This window comes from Crassostrea angulata, chromosome 10, assembly GCF_025612915.1.
Source record: "Crassostrea angulata isolate pt1a10 chromosome 10, ASM2561291v2, whole genome shotgun sequence".
NCBI lineage: Eukaryota > Metazoa > Mollusca > Bivalvia > Ostreida > Ostreidae > Magallana > Magallana angulata.
In genome coordinates, this window is record NC_069120.1 from 54,516,698 (window position 1) to 54,527,834 (window position 11,137).

At 37.6% G+C, this 11,137-nt stretch overlaps 1 protein-coding gene across 5 annotated transcripts in view; it reads left to right on the plus strand.

Annotated features, from left to right (window-relative positions):
• Positions 1-11,137, plus strand: part of LOC128166107 (cAMP-specific 3',5'-cyclic phosphodiesterase 4C-like) — a 52,101-nt gene that overhangs the window by 8,186 nt on the left and 32,778 nt on the right. The window contains exon 1 of one of the 5 annotated variants that reach the window (XM_052831050.1): positions 1,582-1,773. The exons of 2 other annotated variants lie outside the window; for them this stretch is intronic. In XM_052831050.1, the coding sequence (XP_052687010.1) occupies positions 1,730-1,773 (44 nt within the window). In that variant the 5' untranslated portion in view covers positions 1,582-1,729. Of the gene's footprint in view, positions 1-1,581; positions 1,774-4,770; positions 5,272-7,747; positions 8,206-11,137 lie in introns of those variants that run through there. 2 more of the 5 variants (XM_052831047.1, XM_052831046.1) reach the window with 2 other exon arrangements.

The following is an 11,137-nucleotide window of genomic DNA, read 5'->3' on the forward strand; positions in this document are numbered from 1 at the left end:
TCAACCAGGAATTCTGACCAATTCTCTCTACCAGGAATTCTGACCAATTCCCTCAACCAGGAATTCTGACCAATTCTCTCTACCAGGAATTCTGACCGATTCCCTCAACCAGGAATTCTGACCGATTCCCTCAACCAGGAATTCTGACCAATTCCCTCAACCAGGAATTCTGCCCAAATCTCTCTACCAGGAATTCTGACCGATTCCCTCTGCCAGGAATTTTGACAGATTCCTGCTATTCTTCTTACCAGGAATTTTGACCGATTCCTGCTACCATCAGTGGTTGCCAAGAGTGCATCGGAGATTAAATTCTGGGAGTATATACTCTGTGCTAAGAATGCCAACAGGATGGTGTAACACACCAGTTATTGTTACTATAAATTGTATAACACACCAGTTTTTGTTACTATTTAGTTAGTCTGGAGCACTGATTAATTTATTCCTTATCTTTATGTAAAGGTCCTATAATAAAGAAAAAAGAAACACCTTTTTGGGGGGATTTCATTGATACCCCTTACCTCTTTAAATTAAGTTCCTCAACAAGTAAGGAAAACAATCTTGAATATTACCGTAATTATTATGACACCACATTCCTACAATCCTGTTGAAAATTGTAGACTTATTACTGTGGAATCATTTAAATTCTTGGGGGGTGGGGCAATTTTCGTGGATTGTGGTTATTTTGCTTATTTGTGGGGATTTATTTTTGTGGATGCTTCCATTTTTAGTTTCAGTAAGAAATCTGACTCATTTAAAGTTTGTTTTCATTGAGGATGTAAATTCATGGGGGAGGACTAACCTCGAATACCACGAAAATTGAGCCACAATGAGTTCTAATGATTCCACAGTAAATGTGTCCCTCAATGGTTCCACCCTACAGCCAGCTTCTACAGAGGAACAACACAATAAACCCATATAAATACATCAACAGGAAAATGAAATAGATAATATTACAATGATCAGAGATGATTTATTGTAACTTTTACTAATGAGTTTTGTAATGACTGTATATTGATGCACACAAAATAACTGTCAGATTCATCTGTCTGAGAAAAATATCAACTTCTCAGCTCAGATGAGATGATGAACAAGCTCCAGCTATGCATACCATTCTTTGGAATGACTATTGGCTAACACTGATGCTTCAGGTTTTGTAGTTGATTTTTTATGATATTTTTTATGAGATTTTGGTTGTTTATGTCCTACATTCTCTGCCATCTGACACAAATTAGGTTAGAGTAAGTCAGTTTCCATGTACCTAACTAAGCCCCAGAACAAGCAGTCCCCGTTGTGTGTGTGTGTTAGTCCATCTGTCTGTCAGTGCATGGCCCTCTAATCTACAGCAGATAAGTTCCAGTTTATCTTGCAGTGTTGTAAACAAACCTGTGGGGTTCCTTTATTCTGTACTCTCCAGTAGAGATTGGAGATTTTCAGGGTCAGCTCTAAGATTGTAGCAGGGTCAGTGCACTGGAGGAGCTCAGGTAAAATGTGGATTTACTCATTACAATCCCATAATCCTCTGATTTAAGTTTAGAAATGCACTGGGTCTACGTATATAATTGCGTAAAGAGGTTAAGATCAGGAGCTCCTTTTTTTGGGGTGACAGGAGTTTTACAATCATTGTGAATGGAAAATTAGTGCAAAAAACCAACATTTGGATGTGAGAAATGATTCATTGAGTTTTGTTAGAGAATCTGGATTCTGAGTTAATTCTAGGGTGAAAATCATTATGCTGCATGGTCCTTGGGCGGAATACTTAAGGAAAAGAGGCGTGTAAGTAAGGGAGATGACTAACCAAGCAAGGGAGATAATTGAACACATTTTAAACATTCTTTATCAAGAAAGGGGCTTTCTCTCCATTTTATTCTAGATATTGGACCACACTCTTACTGAAACAAAATGTAATGTATGGCTGCAATGCTCTGAGACTCTATTTATTGAATCTATTTTGAAATGATGACTACCCTGGTAGATAAATGGTTTTCAAAAAGGATTGGGTTTTAGTAGAAAAAATATGAAGCTCTATGACAGAAGGCATAATCTGTTGTCAAAGAATAAGAAAAACAAAACCTATGCAAAGTGAAGGGAAAGCCTCAAATTGTGAATGATACACGATTATATAGTCAGGGAAGAAATGGTAGACTACTGTTTATAGTAGACTATTTTGTCTATAACGAATCTTTGTTTTCACCCAAATTTACATACCGTACATTTATTCTCTTTTGAGAAGTGGACAGGCATAGCCTACATCCTGTCCACTTCTCAAAAGAGAATAACCGTACATTATACAAAGTTACCGAACAATATTTTGTTTGATAACTTATCAAATGACTACCGGTATGTCATTGTTTTTTGGTTTCATGGAATTGTTTTATGTAAGAGACTGTCATGTGTTGTATGCTATTCTATTTCCTGCATTTCTTGGTGGTTCTGATCTCTCAATGGTAAACGGCTGCAGACAGTTTTAGGTCATTGCTCTTTTATGCCATGTCGATGAAAGCTTATGCCATGAAAGAGAATTAGTTCAGACGTAAATGGTAATCTTTGAAACATTTGAAGTGGGATAATCCCTGTATTAAGTCATTTGCTTTAATGGGAGGAAACAAACCAGAGCTCGGAGAGAGCAGACTTAGGTTTAATCAGCTGGAGCGCTAACGATCTCGATCGCGCTCGATCTCGTGTGATCTCCGCAGATCAATCAAATTGCCTCTGTTTATAAGGATTCTGCATCACCTTCCGATTAAAAACACGTTGCATTTTATGAATTGGAAGCTGACAATATAGAATCAAATGTACACCAGGAGATTGGAATTTTATTGACATTCGGAGAGAAGTGTGGAAATCATTTTATTGGGGTTTATTGAAGTAAATTTAATCTCCATTACTGTGTAGATTTTATCTGAAGTGTAATAAAATATATTTCCAATAATTGCCAATTCAATGAAATTTGGAATTCACCCTTTTTTATATTTTATTAAATACATGTATTTGTAGAGTTATACTGTAACAACATTTTCCCTGATTTTATCACCAATGAAAACAAATAAAAATTGGTGGACTGGGATTATACATGATAATCCATATCTCAAGCTGTATTCACTGCTGTTGAATCAAAGGACACTGGGTAAAGTAATAGTCAACAGCCTGGGAGAATTCCTCTCCGTTGGGCGGCCTTTGAACACTTTATACTTGATATTGAGTCGCTCCAGAGTTTTTGCAATCATATTCAATGTTAGATAACTCAGATATTTCTCCCTGCTACACAGATAGAGATGTAGCTACCTCAGATCATGACCGAGTTTATTTAAGTTCAGAAAAAATTATCAACTTCTCAATCTTCCCAATTTGTTAATTCCTTTTTAGGAAATATTGCCAATGCACAATTTATATAAATATTTTTTTTTTAAGGAAAAAACCCCCATCTTTTTAAAAACAAAGTTTAAATGAGAATCAATGCAGCACAGCTGGTTTTTCTTCCAAATATACCCGGTATATATAATGCCTAGTGATACCTAACTGAAGGTCTATCAGTTAAATCTGATCAGATTCGACAAAATGGATAAGTCCTTAGAGTACCTGCAGGAAACTGTAGGGACGACTTGGTAGCAGGGATACCTGGTTGAGAGACAGAGGGGCAGAGATTTGTCATGGGTTGAGTCTGCCGTTCTCTCTCTCCTACTGTCCCATGCTCTCTCTCCTACTGTCCCATTGAGTACTCTGACCAATGTTAACAGCCTCAGGCTGTGTTCACAACTGACCTGTTTTGGGGGATCTGAAATGTCACTTGCACAGTATAAGTGGGTTACGTTGCTCTAAATCCGTCTGACAAGACATGTGCAGTACAGTGGGATTCAGCCTTCATCCTGCAAGGGTGGCTTAGTGGGATGATAATCTGTCACAGCCACAGTCAGGGGCATGTCACATCTAATAATCAAATCTATTAATAATCATATCAATTACCCTATAAATAGACCTCTTCATTCTCCCTCTCTCAGCAAAGAAAGTGCGGCCCCGATGCTAGGTGATGGTGAGGCTTAGTGAGAGTATTAATGAGCCAGTCAGTTGGGCCTCTAACTGTTTTAATCATTTATTGGGCCACGTTTTATTGATGCGTCTTCTAGGGAGCTATTTACCTGTGTTCTTGAATTCCCTGACTGTCAATCCTTTCTGTTGGGTGTGCTGCTGAGATAACCATTGGAGGAATTCAGGGTTTGGACTTTCAGACCCTTCATTGTTAGGGACAGTTACATTCTGCCTCTGTATATTGGAAAATGGAAAGACATTGTGCTATTTGTCGAGGTTTTTCTCTATTATCATGCAGTCCCCTGGGACTGTTGGGAAATGATGAAAACAGTTAATCAGCCACGGATAAGCCACTGATGAAGTTCAAATCCCCGCTAATTGTCCATTGAAATATCTTTGCCATTTTCTGAATCCTTGAAGAATTCTGGGAACAGTTTGGAAGGTGAAAGCCTTTTTATTCTGACAATTTGCATCAGAAGAATGGCAAGGAATTCGTAATTAATTGTCCAAGGATTATCTGTTTTGTCAATTGGATCGGAACCAAGAGGAACGTCCCTGGTTGTTATTGGTTGTGTGTTAGCAGTAGCTAGAGATTGCGTCCCTGGTTGTGAGGAGGCAGAGATTGTTAGGGTGACAGGTATCACTAGCATCAATCTGCAGGGTGAAACATTTCCTTGCAGCTGTGCACCAGTACTGAAACTGATCTTGTACCTTGTTGATTGAGAGGGTCAGACATACCTACCATTACGGGAGGGAGTGAGACAAATGGTGAACTGAGGCGCTGGTCATTCAGCAGGGATACACATTAACTGTACTCACTGGTGACTTACTCAGGGGGTGAGACTGGATTGCTGTGCGTTGTTGTTGACGATGAGAACCAGTACCCTGTATAGTAGTGTGTGTAGCAGTTAGAGGGAGCTGACAGTTATCCCCAGATAATGCGAGTTGTTACACAGGGAGGGAGGCTGAGCGGCTTCCAGTGACTTCTAGTGACGTAGTGGTCGGCATTGTCGTCAGCATCGGCGGCCAGTGTTTTCTTGGGAGCTGGGTCAGTGTTAGTCACAGCTGGTACACTTTGTAGGTGTCACATACACTGTAGGTGTGACAGACGGAGAACCTTACCATGGCTGCCTCAGTGTACAGGAAGTTTAAAGGGTTCATACCTCACCGTCGTAAGAAGGAGCCGTGCCCCAACAGTTATCCCGCTAACGAGCACTTTGAGTGCTACTGTCCAATCCACCAGAAGCGGTAAGTTTGCCTGTCCAGGGGGATGTTTGTTTACTGTTTATCAAGACACCTGGTACACCACGCCAACTCAAGTGTGAATTCTCAGGTGTTTTGTTTATACCTGCTGTAGGTTAAGGATTTCTGTGTCATCACTGGACGCTGTACCTGCTTATCTTTCAAGGTGTTACTATTTTAAGGTTTTGTTGACATTTGGTCTGCATTTATCCTTCAGATTTTTGCCTGATCAATTGCAGTTGCATTACAAGTTGAGTTTTGATTAAGGCAGCTGCAGTGTTTACAAACATAATGCACCTGATGCAATATTCAGGATAAGAAAACACCTCTGTAATTAACAATCAGGGATTAAGATCCTGATGATGGATTTTTGTGTGATGAGGATCTGTCAATGGGGTACTGAAGTTGATTTAGTATGTAACTGAAGAACTCTATATAGCTACAGTAACACCTGTTGTATGGTACAAATACAGAGTGTATATGTAGGAATAGAGTAGTTATCCTGGATCAAACCATGAGAGAGAGAGAGAGAGAGAGAGAGAGAGAGAGAGAGATGCCATTTGTTTCTGAGCAGGGGCATTTGTCTCTGAGAGAGAAAGAAAAAGACTGATGGAAATACAGATAGACAATTTGTGTCTGAGAGACAGAGAGAGATTGGATTTAAGAGAATAAGAGAGAGAATGAGGTCATTTATTTCTATGACCACTATATTGAGGTCTACACTATTTATCACTAAGTACTGAGGTCTTAGAGTCGGTCTAATGCTGTATTATACTGACTGAGATCTGACACCAACTTTACAATCAAAGTCAGGACTTTGTGGGATTTATCTCCCTTATAACATTGGTTTTCGTCGTAAGATTACAGTTCAAGGAAGAGAACCTGTGCTTATAAATCACCGACATTAGGAAACCCTCAATCAACAACCTCTGCCTGGAAGTTTACTTTTTTAGGTTTTTAAAGTCGAATTTTAATGGGTGATAGATTGGCAAAAGTACAATTATTGAGCAAAGTGAAAATTGATTTGAATGCAGACCACATGCATCACTCTAACTTCTCTTGAAAAAAACATGACTGTATTTAGTGGTATGTTTTGTTTCTCTTTTTATTTATTCCCTTATATAAGTATTATCTTCATCTGATTAAAAACCAAGTGTTGTACCAAGGAAACTAACTCTTCAGATCTCAATGATATTTCTTTGTTCCGATCCGTACATTGTACAAAAATTCTTCTCTTAATCATCATTAGATTTCCATTGTTGATGAATCAGAAGATGGGCTAGGCCAAAATCAGAATGGGCCTGTATTTCATAATTCCGTTTTTTGTTTAATTTTTTTTTTTGGGGGGGGGGGGGGGGGTTTAGATGTTTGGTTTTCTGATATTCAGTTTTTTGTACAAAACAAAAGGACAGACACAACCTACAGTGTTTTGACACATCTTCAAATCCTATGCCTCTAAAAAAATCTTCTTACATGTACTTATCCTACTTAAAAATTTAGTCTAAGAATAGGGTTAAATGAAGGACTGAGATATTAAAAAAAAACCAAACCATTTTTTTATGGAAATACATGGTAACATACTGAAATTGATTTTAAGCTGTACTTTATTTAAAGTGTGTCACCGAGAGAGGAAAAAGAAATTATTTCATGTACATTGATATACGTAAATGTATAGTTGCTGTAATGCACTAATAAATTCTTTGACAGTTTTGTTCAAGAATAGGTACGTGTCCTAGTAATGTGTCGTGTCCTAGTAATGTGTCGAGTGTTTTTAAGGAATTCTTTGAACTCCTGCCCAGGTTTATCAAAGAAGATAGTGATGTCAGACTCGTGTGATTTCTGCGATACCTGCAGCGTGATCAGACCTTGACAATATGTTATCTCCGTAGAGTATTTCAATACCTGAGGTTACTATTGACAGCCAGGGTCAGCTAATTCCACAGGTACAAACTCTGCCATCATTTACCTGTTACTAGTAAACGTTTTTTACCTCCATATCACCTTAGGGGCACTAATTTTATTAGCAGAGAAATGTAAAGAATTTGGAGAAACAATGTCAATGTACCAATTTTCTGCCTGTGGGGGGGAATATATGATATTATTATGCATTTCATGCTGGGCTTTTTTAATAAAGTAATAAAAGTAATTTAATAGCATGTAAATTTCATGTTTCATTAGTTGTTGCAATCATTTCTAAAAAAAAAAAAAAAAAAGTCGAGCATTAAAATTTGGTGGAGATTTACGTCATGGAAAGAAAATGCTCAGCAGGTGATACACCGTGAATCTTATCAATTTTAATCTAACTGCCAACATCATCAACCATTAAATCAGGAAGGGAAGAAAATAAAATAACTTCTGCCTCTCGCTGGAGGAGTAAGTGGGTGACGAGGAATATATTAACCCCGCGTGCCCCTCAGGTGCTGTTTGTATTGTCTTGTGGCTGAGTATACCTTGTCTGCCGTTAAATCACCAACAAACCGCTATCCTCTCTACACCACTGTAAACAAATTCATTTGTTTAATTCAATGTTACCATAAAAAAATGAAGGAAATCTTATCAGTTTAGATACAGCGAGTTATTTGTGGTATATATTCTGACATGAGGCTGGAAGGGGGCAGAGGAGGGGAAGAAATCAGTGTTTAAATCTGCTGCTCTGCAAGTGATTTTTCTTCTCCTTATTGCTGTGCTTTGGAAGTTGTGAAAACATCTGTTCGTTTTGGAATGCTACAGGAAGGAAGTCCTTCTCATGGCGGAAAACGATGAGGTTTTTTTTCGGCCAAGAACGGCCATGGAGTCCCCAGACAAGGACAATTCTCTGCTGGAAGAAATCGTCAAATTTAATGTAGAGAAATCGGAACGACTTGAGAGGTCATGGGGCCGGAGAGCTTTATCTTTCAAATTACCAAGGTCATGGAGGACCACTAGTAACAAGTCCATCAGGTAAATTTGGGGGGGGGGGGGGGGATAGAGGAGCTTCCTAGCTATAGTTCTACTGTTATGATCTCTATAGCTCCAATGTGATGAGGATAAGGTGGATGTATGCTACCCTTTGATGTTAAACACACTGTGATTTTAACTGATTCAGTGCTAAGTTAAGATTTCTTGGTTCATAAACAACTGTAAAACGTTAAATAGATTGTGTTAATGATTTTTTTTTTATGCATGTTTACTGTGGATGCTCTTCATTGTTTGATGTAATCTGTCAAATCTGTTAATTTCATTCCTTGTGGTCGGTGAATAAATTCCATTGTTGTCCTGTAGAGGGAGTTATTTGTTGCTCGGTCTGTAACGTTGTTGATGTAAAGTTAAGTGGACAATAAGGAGCAGAAGTAGTTGTGATTATTCACTTACATTCCTCCATGCTCAAGTGCTTCTTCATAAAATATATTATTCATTCTTTATCGATTTGAATTTTACTGTAGACCAGTGTCGTAATTCAACCAAAGGGAGACATTGGGAATCCTTTTATATTTACTGATGTGAGAATTTTATGTCCAGCACTAGATATTAATCTTTATGAATTTTTAATGACAAATTGAAAACAGTGCTAAAATTTGAATGTCGTTTCTCACATAAATTAAGAGTTTTGTATGAATGCATTTGATCTCCTCACCAAAGATAGCTATAAAAGCCTCTGAGACTTTCTGTGGAAGTATAAACTGCTTGTATTACAAGATTCGGTCATCAGAACAGACAACTCCACTCAAAAAATTGTACTTGAATCAAGTGAAGGAGAGCTTTTTGAGATCCTGGTTTGAATCTGATTGGTGGGCTATTTAAAAATTGATTGAGGGGTGAAGGTTTGAATCTGGTTTGAATGACATGGCAACTGTACATCATAAACCTGTGGTCATGTATAGAAGGTACCGGTACAGTCGGGACCACAGGTGTTGACCTTGAATGACCTAGAGAGTACCTTGCTACCCACAGACAATCTGTTCTCTGTGTGATGGAGCTCTCAATTGACAGCCAATACCTGGGCTTAAACTGATCTTTTCTTGTCCATACAACCGTTGATTTTAGAAAGCATAACTTAACTTCAGAATGCATATCTTTCCAATAAAGTACCTCTAATAGTGTGATATTTCTGTCTGAATATACAAAAAATATTTCTTTTGCTGAAACTTTGATGGCCATGATGTGGGTTATATGTTGATTCTTTTCTGCAGGAACAGTATTGGGGGAACCTCCAAAGAAAGCATTTTACTGTTTATATTTCTCTCTGAAAATCTCGAGAATTGTTCTAAGGTCTTAGAGCAATAAACTGCATAAGGAAAAAAAGTTAGATAGACAAAGTAGCCAGAAAGTGTACAATGACTGTTGCTTCCAATGGTGCTTAAACTTCAGTTACTCAATTTCAAAAAAGTCAGAAAAAAACTTTTAAAGAGTGTAAAATATAAGAAAATATGATACACAATTTATCAACTACCACCTCATACATGTCATAAGTATTTACCTTAACAATGAATGATAAACAAGTAAACATATTCTTTGCACAATGAGGACTTAACACAATGATTTTATATTGTTCATACAGCACATATCTATTAAAACTCAATATATTGGATGAGGAAAAAGATGCAATTACATGTAGAAATTGACTAGAAAGAAAAACTATAGTTCCATAACAGGATAAATGGAAAAAATCTTTTATTATTCATCAATTTTGAAAATTTCAGAACTACTTGGGTATTTTTATTTCATTTGCAATGCAAAATCCCCATATCTAAAGGTGCATCTAGAACCATATGAAATCAACAGGACAGTTACGGATGCACTTATCATAAAAAGAAAATTTTGGATTTTAGGAAATAAAAGGTATTATTGACTACTGAAATATTAAAGCAGTAATTAATGCAGAAATAAGCTGGGACAGGGTGTAACACGTACACTGTTCCAGGCTACAATGGCTGCAGGTAATGAAAACAATGCCTGGATTAATGGAGTGAAGTTAATGACTGCAGGGTTCCATTGGAATGTCTCTCAGGCAGGAATGTTTTCTGCACTTTGTCTTCATAATGTTTTGTTATATACTGGAGAAAAATGGCAAAACCAAGATATGAAAGAACGCCAGCTTTCTGAGACTCTGCAGTGCCCCCTCGGATTGTGTACAAATAGAGGCCCTGGCACTTACAGCGGGGATACACCGAAAGAAACACACAAAATAGATTTCTCACGTAGCTAATTGTTTGTAAAGCTCTTGACCTGAAGCTATTGGTAAATTTACTTTTTTCCGTTTGCTGATTCTGTGTGATAGGTTGATATGGAAATTGTTGAGCTCTGTACAAATATCAAATGCAGACGACTTTCCAGGATGGAATTTATGTGTAGGAAATTGTTTCAAATTACCATAGAGAGCTTTTTCTCAGGTTCAAATTTAAATATAACAATGTAAATCTTATAAGACATTTACAAGGTCCACTCTGTGATCTTGACTTGAAGCAGCTGTAAAATGGATGGATTTTGTGTAACCAGGCTGAGCATCTCAACTAATGCCGTTCTATATTGCTGGTTGCTTCAGAGATGTATAAAGTACTGTATACAGGGTTATTTTTGCTCTGTGTAATTTTTGCTCTTCGCCCTTGCATCTGGTTTTTCACCGTTTTAAATTTGCACAGATAGAGTTGTGTTTAAAGGGAGACAATATGAGCATTGCAATTTGTCCACGAAAATAAAACAGGGGCGAATGCTTCCCTGTATACTTGATCTCTCATGGTTTGGGATGGTATTAACATTGGTATTTGAGTTGAATCCAACGAGACTTTAATTTTCTATCCCTGAATCTTGGTGTCAGAGATTGAATTGATACCAGTAAAGCTTGTTTCTCGAGATATGTTAGAGGTTTAAATTCAACACTCAAAAGCCTTGGTTT